Raw genomic sequence first — 15275 nt, 5'->3', positions numbered from 1 at the left:
AGAAAATCAATGCCCAGTCTTGTCTCCTACTTCTCTCAGCTTTCCCATCCAAATAGTTTTCCAAAAGTTTAAGAAGACAAAAAAACCTGCTCAAATCTAACACCTTTAAATGACCAGAAAAAAATAAATTTCCACCTTTACTTGATAAGCAATTTTTCATTTTAATACTTCGTTATCACATACTAAGTGATTGTCACAGATTTTTGCTTGCATTAGTAGAAAAGGGAACTCACAGTACCTAGTTCAGCCAGCCATGATATTAGAATAATTTATCTTAAGCAGTCAATTTATATAATTCATTTTAAAATGGTCCATGAAAGCAGAGACATAATCATCCTAAAAATCAGGATAGTTTATATTCCCTAGTAAAGATCAATTTCAGATGTTGGAACCACCAGAAATAGAATAAGGGAAGTTACAGAAATGGCCTCATCCCACTACCAAGAGTATTACAGAGCACTACTACCAATATCTGTGATGAGCTCTGAGTAGCTGAGTTGTGGTGTCAAACAGAAACATCCAAAGACAGCTGTTCAGTCATGGACAGCAGATTCAGAATTTTTTATACTCAGAGACAACAGAAATCATGTTAATGGTTTTCCCATAAGCAAACTGGTATATCTGATGAGGAAAAGTGAAGTTGCCCAGGACTATCACATCTCTCTGTGGTGCATCCAGTCAGCATTGTTTGTAGCAAAATTATAAAACTTACTTTCTTTAATGAAAGCACTTTAATGAAAGTACAGTACTGCAGAATAAGCTTAAAGATATTGCGAAGCAAGTATAGCAACAGAAATATCTGCAGAACACATGATAGCTAAATTATATGAAGCAAAAAGATAAACCATCTCAAATGAGATGGAAGAAGGGTGATGGATGCATGAAAGTCAAGGCATGAGAAGCAATCAAGTAGTGTTAAACTACAGAATTTCTAATAGATACTTTTTTTTTTTGCTTCTGCTGGAGCTCCATTTTCAGCACCGGGCTCCCATGAAGAAGTTGGAATTTATTCTACTCTCAACTTTGCTTACAAGCACCACTGCTTATTAAACCTCACTGTTAGATAAGACCTCGGTTACACAGACAATCTTTCAGATCGTGAACATATTGACTGCATTCATTACCACACAACTGTCAGCCCAGCAGGCCAAAAAACAGAATGTGCAGTTTTTCGAAAAGTCAAGTTTGCATAATGGCATCAACGTCCAATATCAGTGTTTGCGTTTGCAAACCATCACAGGAGGAAGAAAACCCAGAGACTGCGTATAAATAATTTATCAGACGACACTTTAAAAAGGTTCTAGCAACTAAGACTGTAAAAAGCAGAATATTTCTGCTGCTTTAACAGCATGCCATAGATTTATACTGTAGTCCTGAATTAGCATTCCCAACATTTCACTAGGGACACTGAGGTATGTTTAAAAGCTGGTCTCAGTTATTTGTTCATACAGCAGAGTGAGGAGATAGTATTTACTGAAATGCTGCAAGTTCATACTGATTAGCTCAGATTTTTTTCACTACCTTGGCAGAAACTACTGCCTGGGCAAAATAAAGCCATTAATTAAAATGGTTAGAGATTTCTTCATAATGATCACATAAATGTATTAAGCAATGGCTTCTTTAATGATATCATTTTCAAATGCTATCCAGGCTGATTGAATACAATGCATTCCTAAAATACAGTCAGTTTATAATTACTAGGTGAATTGTATTTTCCAAAAAATATATTATGTAACCATAACCAAATTTTCTATTTCTGAGGCATACCTAGTGAAGATCGTAAACAGTAGAAATGAGAGTGATTAAACTCTGTTTAAAAAGAAATTATTTTACAAAATTTGTAGAAGTCTCATATAAGTCTCTTTCACATCTATTTATTCCTAGCATTCAAAACTAAATTTTAAATAACTTACCACATCTGATTGCACACTTTAAAAACATTTAACACATTTATGTGCATTTTATAAACATGCAGCTATATGCAATATAAACAGCATAAAAATATAGATAGTGATTTATTTTAGCACATTTACATGCAATCTCCCTGGACCAAAAAAAAAAAACTTTAAACTTTCTGCTTGAGGCAAACCAGGGTTTTGAACATCTAAACACAGCTTTAATTTGTAGCCCACAGTAAAAAGAAAGTTCATCAGGACACCTTAAGCAGCAGGTTCACTTTTTTTGCTGTGGAGGTGTTTTCAAAAAGGTATTGTTCCAAGAGCAAACACCAGCCTGACAAGTCCAGAGATACCCATGCCATAATTAGTGAGAAATAATGCATAAGTAAAGAGCTTAGACCTAGAACCAGAGAGGGTTTCACGCAGAGGCATTCTCTCTGCTTAGTAGGAAAGAATGTCAACGGATCAATTCTTAGCATTCTAAGAGTTCTTGGTGCACAAGCCAAAAAATTTCACTAAGTTTTTCAAAAGAAAGTAAACAATGAAGATTTTACCTCCACATTATTTGGAGCGCTTAGATGTTCAGAATAAGGTCTTTTAACACCAGCTCTGTGTCAATAAAGTTAAAATTTAAATAGACTACATTAACTTCGCTTTTATTTTAAGTAGATCAGATCTTCCATTATTTCTTAAGGCAATTATAATTTTGTCAATAATCCACATTTTAACTACTGAGCTTTCTAAGAATGTTTATATTGGATAGTGGAAATTCAATGTTATTGATGCGTTTTGTCAAGTACTCACAAAATGCACATTAGGTGCACACATTAGCTCCTACTGGTATTTACTCACTAATTTGTGCTCTTTTAAGAAAATATTTCCTCAGTAATAATTTAATTCCTTCTTTAAAATTAAAAAGTTCTTGGAAGACTAAATAAGATGGGATCTTATTCACAATCTCTGTTAATTTAAAAGTCTTATGAGAGAAATTAACTTGTGAATTTAATTCTCTGAAAGAAAATCATTATAAATCGACATTTGCATTTTCCTGGTTCAAATATCTCTTGGCAATTTACAGAAATCTGAGAACTTAATATTTGAAGTAGTTCAAACTCCACAGTAGCAAAAAGCCATAGTCTTGTTGAAATAAATAACTTTAGTAGCTAGCAAAATAAAAGCATGATGCAACATAATAAGGTTTGTCTGCTTTACTTACCTGACTTATCTAAAAGCCTCGACTTTTTGCAGTAGTAAGCAAGCTCCTGTTCACAGTGATCTGCAAGGTTTATTGCAGCCTGAAGCTGGTCTAGGCTGGCAGAATACTTGAAAAACACAGTGTGTGGGTTCTCTCGATTAGCACTTTTAACCCTGGTTAGGTTGGTGCTGTTATGCTGCACAATTGTCCACGTTGCATCTTTCCAAACACATGTGAAAAGTAATAAAGAATCAGAGCATTGTGCAAGTTAGTAAGGGAAAGGGCATGAATGATGAAATCAGCCAAACTTCAGGATAATTTCTCTGATCACAGAAAGCTCCTTGGAGCCCATGAAACAAGACATAAATCATTTAGCAAAAATGAAAACAATTATTCATTGATTCTATTCATAGGTAGATCATTGTGCCATGACTGTAACAGATATTCAGCTAGTTAGGATTATTCAATAGGGAAAGAATATCTGATGACACCCTAATATTTGTATCAGAAATAAAATATTGTTTACTTGGTAAATTGCAATGAAAGATTAGAAGAAAAAAACCACTCTCCCTAGGCTTAAATACTGCATAAAATAACATTAACTCTATCCTAGAATCTACCTACATTAAATACATCCTTATAGCTTGAACTGATTTATTCAGTATGAGAAAATGGCCTATATGCCTTTTCTTTAATACATAGAAGCAGAAGGTTTTTGCATATACTGAGTTTACTGTAAAACTACATGAAGGTGAATTATTACTGCCACCTAAAATTAAATAGTAATCATGGTGAAGGCTCATATAATTCTTCTGTTTTGTATTTTTGCCAAGATCCTTCACCTGTGAATAGGTTAAAAATGAGCTTATTCTGTTTCAACTCCCCCTTTCAAAACCTGTAACTCTACCTCTCCTGACCAAAACCCCTTTCAAGGTAGGGGTGAGAAGGCTTCCGTTAAAGCCCATCTGGGACAGTCAAATTCAGATTCATGGTCACTGTATTCTTGCATATTTATGGCCGGCTAAGTAAAAAAAAAAAAGATAATTTTTTTTCCTAAATTTTAGTATTGACATTATATTTCAGACATTCTAACAATAGTATTCTAACTACTACACCTGTATTTTATATCATCAGCTGCCTATAGGCCATATAGGGCAGATCATATAAAAATATCCATGAAGAGGAAAGAATGATGGTCACTTAGAGACAGGTAATAGTCAGAAAATCTAAACGAAATATTCTTCATCTAATCATAAAATTTTATTAAGGATGTAATTAGACTGTCAAAAACCAGACAGCTAGAAAAACAAATTTAAATTTTGGTTCCTTTGTTTTGGGTACTGTTTTCTATAGTTGTGGGTTTTTTTGGTAGATGGATACACATACAGACACAAATACATCTAAACATTACACTGAACATAAAAATTAAGACAAAGAGTTTGGATATTCAACTCATTGTCACACTCAAAAAATTACACAAAAAAGAAAAACACCTAACAGCAAAGTTTGTAGCATTTTAATTGACAATGTGGACTGTAAGCTTTTGATTCTGAAACTGACCTCCAAGAATAAATTCAGGAAATGGCACCTCCCTCCCAGCTGCCTGAAAACAGAGCCCCATGAATGTCAAAGACAAGGCAGTGCAGTAAGAAATGTGGGCATCTGTCTTTCCTGCCTCTGGTGGGAAAAGGGAATACCAGTCATGAGGAAACTGGGAACAAAACAAATATAGAGGATTCGTCCTGTCAGAATGCATCTTGAGATGACGAACTGATCAATGATGTTTGCTTAATGTGGTGAATAAGGAGTGACTGAGGAAAACAGGAACAGCTGTTCATGGACACACAAGGATAAATCAGACACAACACTGTACCTTGGAGAGTTATACCCACTTAGAAAAATTGTCATCTTTCTGCCATGATTCTTTGGTCTCTTTTAGTCTCACAGGACACTAGGATATTTCTTTTTAAGAGCCTGTGCCAATCTGAAACGTGCTTATTGTGAGCAAGCACAGTTCACTGTAGAAGTCAAAGTCAGGAGCTGACACCATGAGACTAGGTAAAGTGCTCAAGTCGACATCAAAATCTTACCATAAGGTTTCTAAGTCAAGTTCTCAACACTTGGGGCATATCTAGCCCTAGCCAGTTCAAATCTAGCTTATTCGTCTATTCTTTTAAACGGTTAAAACTGTGTAAAAGTATTTTTTTTGTCAAAAAAAACAATAAAATGTTCCCGTCATTTTGGCTGGAAAGAATTTCAAATAAAAGGAGCTAAGTAAACAGTAAAGGAGACAGCCATAAATCCAGCAATAATAAATTCCAAACAGCCATTTAAATTTAAGCTTAGTTGAAAGGACCTTTACCAATATACCATATACCATACAAAAATAACATTAACTGCTTTGTTAAAAAGCAGACCAACTGTTGCATTTGTATTCTCCAAAAGATCACCGTGCAGTTTGAAAGATGAAGTTTAATATCAATGTTCCTCCCAGCAAAGGCCAGATCTAAGTTAAAATTTTTCAGAAGGCTATCAGGGAAAGTCAGAAAATTTCTCATAAACATAACTTATTTCTCATTTTCCTAAGTATCCTCAAGAGGCTGCAACTTCAGTGAAAACAAAGCTGCTCCCCAAAAATGAACTAGTATGACATTGTCTGTATATGGAACCCATGCCCCATTTATGCAAAGCATAACAGGAACGCTGTGTTAGCTTCACAGCCTGAATCCTGTTATAATTCTAATTTTTATAGCTAATTATTTGCCCAATATACTGAGCTGAGTCGCCTTCATTTTGTTGTTCATGTTTACATTAAATTCACAAACTGCAGAGACTTCTCACTTGATAAGTTGTGTTTCAATATAATGAGCATGCATACAGCCACAGCTGTAAGCTAAGGAAGTTTATCACCTCACCTGTCATATTGCAGTACACGAGAAATGGTCCCAAGGGGCCACTTCCATCTGAATCAATATTGTAAAAGCCTGAAGTGTTCCCTCTGTGCTTATAGGCTTCACATGATTGCTCATAGATGGCTGTAAAAGAACATATTCCATCACAAATGTAATGGCATGATTTTACATTTTATTCAAGAAATTACAATAAAAAGTGCATGACCCTTGACATTGGGAAAAGAAGTTGGGTGTGTGCTGTCTGCTAAAGAATTAAGAAAAATTCATGCAATCAAAGCTATGCCTTTATTAGAAATTGTTAAGCACATTTTATTTAACATGGAGATTACATGTTGCATTTTCAAGGATTTTATTCTGTATTTCCAGCTCAAAACCTCTGGGAGAAAAACATGAAATATGGGTGAGTAAATGGTTGAAAACCTTCTGAAAAATCCTAGAATGCCAAGGGTATTACTTAGATTCTGGTAATCTGATTTTGAGGAAAACCCCATTAACTACCTCAACCAAATCAGATTTTTGTTGCTGTTGTTGCAACGTAAAGCAGAAGGTAAGCATTTTTTGGCTTTCACACTTCTTAAGTTTCTTCCCACTGTAAATGGAAAAGCAAGTGACATGTCAGAGATTTCAGTAAAAGAACTAAATTAGCGAAGACAAAATGACAGCTCCTTGGTTCCCCGTCATGTATACTTTGTATCAGTCAAGATCTAGAAAACAAATCTGTGATACCACCTATATATCAAATGTCTGAGAAGAAAAAGATATATGAGTCCACCTCTATAACTGGATCTCAGAAAACATGATGATAATGTCACAGCTGGACACATTAATCTAAATTCTCCTTTAACTATTATATTTCTTTTGAGCAGTCATAATGTTTTTATCTTACATTTCAAAATTAAACTGCACTCTCTCAGTTATCAAAACTTTTTAAAATTACGCCAAAAGGAATGAGCTGTTAGATTAATAATGAAAAGTAGTTATGAGTGCTATACTTTTTTTTTAATAAGCTATTGTTTTAAAGAGTGTTATCTATTTTTTTGCCTGATGGCTACTGACATTATATGGCAACAACTATAAAAAGAGACAAACCATTCATTTTATTTACTCTATGAAATATCCACAATAAGCAATTTTTGCAATTTTCAAACGTAATTTTATGGTTCTGTACAGTAAATACTTTTAGCTAAATTTAGAAATGACAAAAGTTCAGTTATTCATTATTATTTTAGACAATAAAAAAATTGGTAACTCATATTATTACATTTCTCAAGTCCTAATCATCAGGAAACTCTCGCCTCCCTCTGTCCTCATAGAAATTAACAGATGATTCAATTTGTGACTTTTCAAATTGCAATGAATCAAATCACCTTCATCTTCACTCTGGGCTCATCAGGTTTTAATGGGGTGCCACATGGTATTCAAAAGCTACTATTGTCATATTTTCTATTTTACATAGTTTTTCTTAATATTGTTAGTTATGACTATTGTTGACTTTGTACAAGCAAGTTTTTAAATAGGCAGTCTTCTAAAATCAGTGATTTCTCAAAAAATCCCATTTAGGTGGACATACATTCTTTTTGTAAAAGCTGCCAAAAAGATTGTAATGATTTTATATACACAATATGTAAGTATAGAATTGTTTATCTGAGATTAGGGCAATCTTTGTATTAAAAAAACCCCAAACCAGTAAATGCCTATGGATTTTTACTTATTATAGGCATGCAATGAAAGCCAGCATACTTATTTTATCTTCTTCCCAGAACATGCTGAAAGCAGTACCGAAGTAAAGCATCTCCTGTGAAATTACCTAAGTTACACTCACTTAGGCTTTCAAAATGTGTTTATTTTATTTTCTTCTAATCTACTTCCTGATCTACAAAACTATATAAACATGTGTTTGAGGTTTAGCATAGGATTACTTTGGAAATGCATGTAGTCCCAGTGGCTCAGAAATAATAAATATTAGTTATTATGATTAATACAGATGAATTTGCTGTATTTCTAAATGATACATTGATTCAGAAAGTGGAGTTATATGGATGAGAGAGGATATTGCTATCTTATATAAAATACAAAAAAATGTAGAAGAAAAGCACTTAAAAGTTCAATCAATTTTTTGTCACATATTTTGAGTTCCCAAGGCCTTTCCTCAAACCAAATTATGAGTATTTTTAAAACTGAGAATATTTTATGAATGGTAAGTTCAAATGTTTTTTACTTTGGTTTGCTTTGTCTTTCTGTTTTGTTTTGTGGTGAAGAAATTAAATCAGAAAAAAAAGCATAATCAGAAATCAGAAAACACCTTATACTTACGATAGTGACAAGTAGCTCCCTTGTAACCAGTATTGGCACAGTTACAGTGGAAACTGTTCCAGGACTGTGAGCACTCACCACCATGTTCACAGTAATTAGGCAAACACCTAAAACAAAAAACAATGCGCATTTTCACTCTTTTTTCTCCTCACTTACTATTGTACTTAGCAAAAAAGGCAAAATCCTGGAAAAGTATAATGTGAAGGAAGTCATCAATGTCATTGGTAAGGATGCCAATGTAAGTAAAAGAAAATTAAGATAATTTCTTCCTTGGCATTCCTTTTACTTATAAAATATCTTAATTATGTAACAAGCCTATGAGAACAGAAATAAGGCATAAGATAGAGAATTGTTATTAGCGTTCAACTGGTCACAATTCAATACAGACTAATAAAGATTCATGTGCTGATAATTCAATGGCAAGTTTTACAATGACCGGGATTTCTTCAACAACATGTATCATAAACAAAGCAACATTACAGCAGACTTCCTTCTGTTTCACCTAACAAATTCATCTTACCACAGCACTAGACATCGGTTTCTTATTCCAAAATCCTGTTTACCTTCTATCCTAGAAAGAGTTCAGTATGTTGGTTCCAACATAACTAAGTACTTGTAAAGCCATTTCCACTCTGGTAATATGACTAAGATCCTGAAAAGTTCTGATTACTTTCTTCTAACTATACAATGGTTGACTGAAAAAATAATTTACCTGTAATTTCTTAGTGTTTAAGACTGCAGCACTGTACTAAAGTATAAAATAACTGTTACATGAAAAAAAAAGGAATCATCTTTTTTTATAAATGCAGCTGAAAATACATTGAAATAGATTGGCACACTTCAACTAATTATCAACTAGCTTTTTACCAATTATTAACTAGCTTTTCACCTTAGAAATTAGTTAACATTCTAACTGCACTGAGTTTATGTGCATGATACAGTACAGAAAGTGTAAAATTACTGTTGACATTAGCCACAGGAAAAAAAAAATGAACAAAACCAACATGCCCACTAACATTCACAGGATCTTAAAATACCTTTTAATTCATCCAAGAAATATTAAGAGAATATTAAATTAGGATTGCAGAAAGTCCAGCATTTCACACATCTGCCTTATGAATAATTCAGGGTCTTTGCACATTCACTGCTCATGGCACTCAAAGAACTTTATCTTTCTTTCATGTTTATAAACAAGGATAAGTGGTTTTCACAGAAGGGAATTAAAAAAGAAGTAGCAGGTGAAGTATAGGTAAAGTAAGTAAACTGATAGATGTCATCTATTTTCAAGGCAATCTGTGACATTTTTGGCAGTTCATCTTGTATCTATCCTCTCACTCAAAAAATGTGTTCCTAAGACTAGTCAACAGATGATATGTGTCTCATTGAATTATGTTTTGGAGCCTAAAGATAAAATTTAGGCATCAGGCTTACAATTATTTTAATTACTTTGTTTGACAGAATTACATAAATATACATACTAATGTTTCTTAGGTAAATACTCTATTTCTCTTTCTAATCATCAGTTATTATAAACACAAATCTCTAGCAAAACTGCCATTCAAGACCTTCAGTGCATTCACTGCCAGCTGGTCAGCTTTTATTTCAGTCACATTTTGTGTCCTACGCCTTTTTGATAAAGACATTATCTAAAAATTGTGTTTTATATGGCCTTTACTTGTATTAACTCCCTGTCCCTACTAATTAATCTTCCTAATATTTTTCACAAGATGAAAAGCTTTGAAGAAATTGATAATGTTTGAACCAACCTTAATAAAAGTGCAAACAAGTTAAAAGTATAATTTAAATCCTAAAACAATAAATTTAAATCTTTTAACATTAAGTTTTTTCGTCTGCTTCAGAATGTATAATAGAAAGTAGCCACTAGCTACATCAAAGTAAATGTAAATTATATTATATGCTGCAACCCTACCCCAAAGCAAGATTTAGGACACAGCTTTCTTTGAACAAGGTAATTTTCTCAAAAAACTCTCATATTTGAAACAGTATTTCTAATACTCAATCTATAAAAAATAATTTTTATGTCTGCTAAAACCAGAAAAGCAACAGCTAATGAAACATTTACCACATATTTCTTGATAATATGCTTTTAAGTGCATGGCTTCTGAAAATTATATAATATTTTAAACGAAGGCAGCAGCCTATTAATAACTATAAACTAATATTGAGAGGAGAATATTGATCCAAAATATGAATATAGCTGTGCTAAAGAAAGGGAAAGATAAGAACTTTGTATGTCAGTTTTAACTAGATATATTTTTTTTCTGTATACGATTTCTTTATCCTGGTTCTAAATTATGGCTAAAATATCCTTTTTAAAAAGTAAATAACTGCTGCATTTTTTATGCCCATTATTTCTTCATTTTTCAGCTTATTCAAACAAAAAAGTGAAAAAAAACTATTTCAGAACTGTGCAGTGATCATAATTTTTATTTTTGGCTTTTTCTTTTTAAAGATATAAACCCGTTCAATCATTTTTTTTGTATGCTGCTGGCAGGACAAAAAGGCAAGAGCTCCTGGTAGGAAATGTTTCTGCGTAGGGCTCAATATAATTAGGACAGACGCATCTGGTACTCTCTCCTCAGAGACTAAATATGCTAACATTGCAAGGCATTTAAATGACACTGTGTCCTTTAAAGTGATTTTGTGAATGGTTTATAGCTAATTAGGAGTTATTAAACCAATATATATTGATAAAGGAGCTGAGAGAAAAGATAGTAAGGACAAATATATGAAGAGAATTGTTTGCACACATAAGAGATGTATGAGCAATAGAACAATATAAGGATGTCCTGAAATGAAATGGCTAAATGAGGGATCATGGAAAGACTGATGACTGCAAACAGTCATAACAATTGAAGAGTAGGATAAGGAATGAGAAAGTTTATCAAACTGAGAAAACTGAAAATAGGAAAATGGTACAGCATTTGTTTGTATAAAATGGATAAAAAAGTTAATAATTTATATTCAGAAAAATTAATTATTAACTAAACATCTCTCCATGAAGATTGTAAATCTCATAAAAAACACTCTTCATATACTAAATGTGTATATGTGAGGTAAAGAACGGATTAAATAGAATGGTTTTCAGTTTATTTACCATTGCATATAAATCCAGTTTGCTATGCAAAGAGTAAATATTATTTGTTTTCATGCACTTCAAATACGTAAAACTAATACAAAAGGACTCCATTAGGTGTCAATCACTTCTATTACAAAAAGCTGTCAATAACTCCAGAATTTGGGCCATGGTTCATGATTTGGAACTGAAGATCTAAAGACTCGAATAAAGACTCCAAGACAAAGAAGGGATTTGTTTGTGCTCACCTTTAGGGAGATATTTACTACTGGGAACACAAAATGCTCATTAGCTTAGGGCATTCAAAGACATTTATAAATCATGGTAGGAATAAAGCATTTTTTCTCAAACAATATGATGCGCAAGATCATACAAGCTACCTATTAAATATTGTTTAAAACATGTAAGCAGTTTTAATTTTGCCAAATATATGTGCTTTACCACCTGGGATTTATGGTGAGATGCAGAATTAATTTGATAAAGAGAAACATGAAGTTTGTTCCAAACTACAAGCAGCAGATATTGAATTAAATGAGACTGTGCAAAGCAACGAGAAAGAAATAGTCCCAGAAGCAAGACAGCACAAGATCAGACAGGATTTTTAAAAGTAGTCTATTTTGAAAAAAAAAAAATACAATGAGGGTAACAAAATATAAAAATGAGTAGATTAAACTTCCATTTTGATAAATCAGGAAGACATATGCTTCGCATGATAGGAACTGAAAACTAAATGTTTGCTTAGATTGAGAGCCAATGCAAGAAAGGTACAACGGTCAAGATAGAAGAAGAGACATAAATTAAGATCTGAAAATATTAGAGAAAACAAAACCAACCAACCAAGAATCTCCCATAAAGATGTTATTTTCCTTTTGTATCACTGATCTTGAGAAATTTTATCCTCATGTTGGACTTTTCTCTCCTTAAAATTTTAAGAAGAATTAGGTAAATAGCTAGTATTTTTTCCATCTTTCATCTACAAGGAGTAGTGACTGTTTCCAAAATAAGAACATGGATATCTGTACACCGTGTTATCTCTAGGAAGGGATTGCAGGTCACAGAAGTAAGGTTGTGTGACTGATCCTGAAACTGGCTATTGTCTTAAAGCAGATCTCTGCCTACAGCATTTTCCGAAAAAGATACAACTTTTGAAAAGTCTTATAATTCAACAGACAGAGTTTTTGAAACTAGAAGACACCTTATGAGGACTAGAAATATAGAAAGTGAGGGAGAATTATTCAAAAGTACATTATTTCTGTCTGCTGTGTCCTTTCATTACAGCCTTTCAGCTGCATCCAAGAAAAACACTTTGGGATTAAGAACAGCGTATCTGTCTGTGACTGCATTCTCTGGAGTCTACAAAATAAAACTTCTCCTTCTTTGACTGTTTGTTTGCTCACTTGCTCCCTTCTCAGTAGCTTGTGTTGTTCTGCAACCCGCTCTGCTTTCACTACACTGAAGTCCAGCAATGTCCTTCAAGCATTTCCATTACTGGGAATGTATCCCTCTTTGGGGAGGGACTTTCCTTTGGGGAGGGACACTTCAACTAGCCATTCTTTTAGATAGATGCTAATTGCAGGTTATGAGATTAGTTCTGACCGTGGTCTAAAAGACAATTGTTCACTCACTGTGATGGATATTATATACTGTGTTTCTGGAGAGGTAGAAGATAGGAAACAGCAGTAACTTGTAAAAAACATAGTATATTAAAAGGTGGATGGGACTACAGGTTGCAGTAGGGGATTTGTGTCTGCAGCTCATTTGAGAAGAAAGCAAAATACTTAAATTTGTCAGAAACATAAAATAATTTTATTCAAATTTAATTTTATTTGCAGTAAAAGGAAGTCTATTTGCTATATGCTACATATTCTGCATTTCTAAAGTCTTACAAAAGAAACAGCATATTATTTTGTAACAGTGTTCTGTTCTTTGTCATCAAATCACTATTAGAAACAAAACACAGGCATAAATAAATTAATGAGTAAACATTATTTCCTCACCTGTCTGTAATGCCACATAAATCTATCTGAAGATCACTGAAATTGCCAAAACCGTTCTGCTGAATAGAGATGATATCCACTGCTTTGTTACCAATAGAAATATGTCGCATGCATCCTTGAAAACCACCAAATGAGGTATTACATTCAGAAATGTTTCCACTGCTTGGACAGCCTGAAAAAAGAATAAAAACTGGCACTGAAAAGAAATATTTTATTGAAAAACTTTATATACTCCGAAAGTAAATTGAACTTTTATAACCTCTACAAATTTTAAACTTTGTGACTGAGGGACTTTAGCCAGAAGCTCTTCTGATTAAGCCATGGTTGTATGACTGAAAAATACTTCTCTGCAGTCTTACTGTTTTGAAAGCATATGCAAAATATCACTAAAAATTTCGTTAAAGGATAACCGAAACAAAAGCTCCAAAGCAATGAGTAGAATCAAGATATGAACAGAATGTTAGGTTACAACACAGTCACATGATTAGAAAAAGTTTTAAGTCACAACTGAAGTGAAATAAGAAAAAAAACCCCAAACCAGTTACTAACTAAAGTCACTTTACTCTGTCAGCTGTTAAGAATATTTTGTAAAGTACTGAATCTTCTTGTTGCAGACCATCCATAACTCAAATAGGAGAGATGCTCCTGCCACTGAACCTGCCACTCATGGACAAGGAAGAGATGATTGAAAATGTAAAGGTGAAGGACAGGCTTGGTTGCAGCAAACATGAAGGTGAAGCTGTGGAGTTTATGAGCCACAGAGAAGAGGAAGAGAAATAAACTCCAGAATTATAACCCCTGACCTCAGAAGAGCCAAATTTTTTCTGTTCAGGATCTGTTTTGAGGATACCATTAAAAATTGCCTTGGAGACCAAAAGGGCTGGATAGATTTCAACAAAAAAGGTCTTCAGAGCAAAAGAGAAGTCCATAGCAGTATCAAAATAGTTAATCAAGTGTGGCATAAGGCCTGCAAACATAAACACTCCTGAGTGAGTTCTTGAGTGAGTGCAAACACAAAAAGAAAGGACACAAAATGTGGTAGCAGGGACATGCAACATATAGGGGAATACAAAGACATAACCTGCGTGTCTAGGAATGCACTTAGGAAACCAAGAGGGGATAAAACTTGCCAAAGATGATGAAATACAACAAAAAAAATTTTAGGAGGTTCAACAGTAAGAAAACGAAGGCTAATGAGATTATGGATATTATACATATACCTCATGGGGCAGGGGACTTAACAACAAGGGTCTAGAGAAGAATTGTTTCCTTTTACTGGAAAGGAAGAAGTAAAACTGATCCTTAGGATTCCCATAACCTAGCAGAGCATGAAAAAATGAATGGAGTATCCGTGGTAAAGGAACACAGCAAAGGAACAAGGTGTACCTGAGGATGCTGCAGGAGCTGGTCAATGCCATTTGAACAATTGCCATTGTCATTGTGAATCCATTAACATCTTAGTCCTCAAAGGGTCTTGGCAATATGCTGAACAAGAAAAGTTCCACCCATCTTCAAAAAACTAGAGGGCTGTTAGTCTTATTGCAGTGCCTGGCAAATTCACAGAGCAAAACCTCTTAAAGCCATTTCTAAACATGCAAAGGACAGGAAGTTAACTGGCTAACTTTAGCTTCAAGGTTAAATTATGCCTGACTGAGGTCTTTATTTTCTTTGCTGAAGTGATGAACAGTATAGATAAAGGGAGAGCACTGAGCATTGCATATCATGACTTTAGCAAAAACTTGACAGCTTTCTATAGTGTCCCTATCACCAGATTCACAATATATATGGGTGGGATAAGCAGGCAGGTGATGCTGCGAAGTCCAGCTGATGATCAGGGAGCAGAAGATTCTTTAGAGATCAGTA

The 15275-nt window shown here is 33.8% G+C and overlaps 1 protein-coding gene across 1 annotated transcript in view; it reads right to left on the bottom strand.

Moving 5' to 3' along the window:
* Positions 1-15275, bottom strand: part of CNTNAP4 (contactin associated protein family member 4) — a 198436-nt gene that overhangs the window by 37523 nt on the left and 145638 nt on the right. Inside the window, exons 10-13 of the mRNA XM_058043764.1 lie at positions 13413-13584; positions 8319-8425; positions 6009-6128; positions 3115-3312 (exon numbers count right to left, since the gene is read on the bottom strand). Of these exons, the coding sequence (XP_057899747.1) occupies positions 3115-3312; positions 6009-6128; positions 8319-8425; positions 13413-13584 (597 nt within the window). The remainder of the gene's footprint in view (positions 1-3114; positions 3313-6008; positions 6129-8318; positions 8426-13412; positions 13585-15275) is intronic.

The sequence above is a fragment of the Melospiza georgiana genome, chromosome Z, assembly GCF_028018845.1.
Source record: "Melospiza georgiana isolate bMelGeo1 chromosome Z, bMelGeo1.pri, whole genome shotgun sequence".
In the NCBI taxonomy this organism is placed as follows: domain Eukaryota; kingdom Metazoa; phylum Chordata; class Aves; order Passeriformes; family Passerellidae; genus Melospiza; species Melospiza georgiana.
This window is presented reverse-complemented; position numbering and strand designations above follow the sequence as displayed.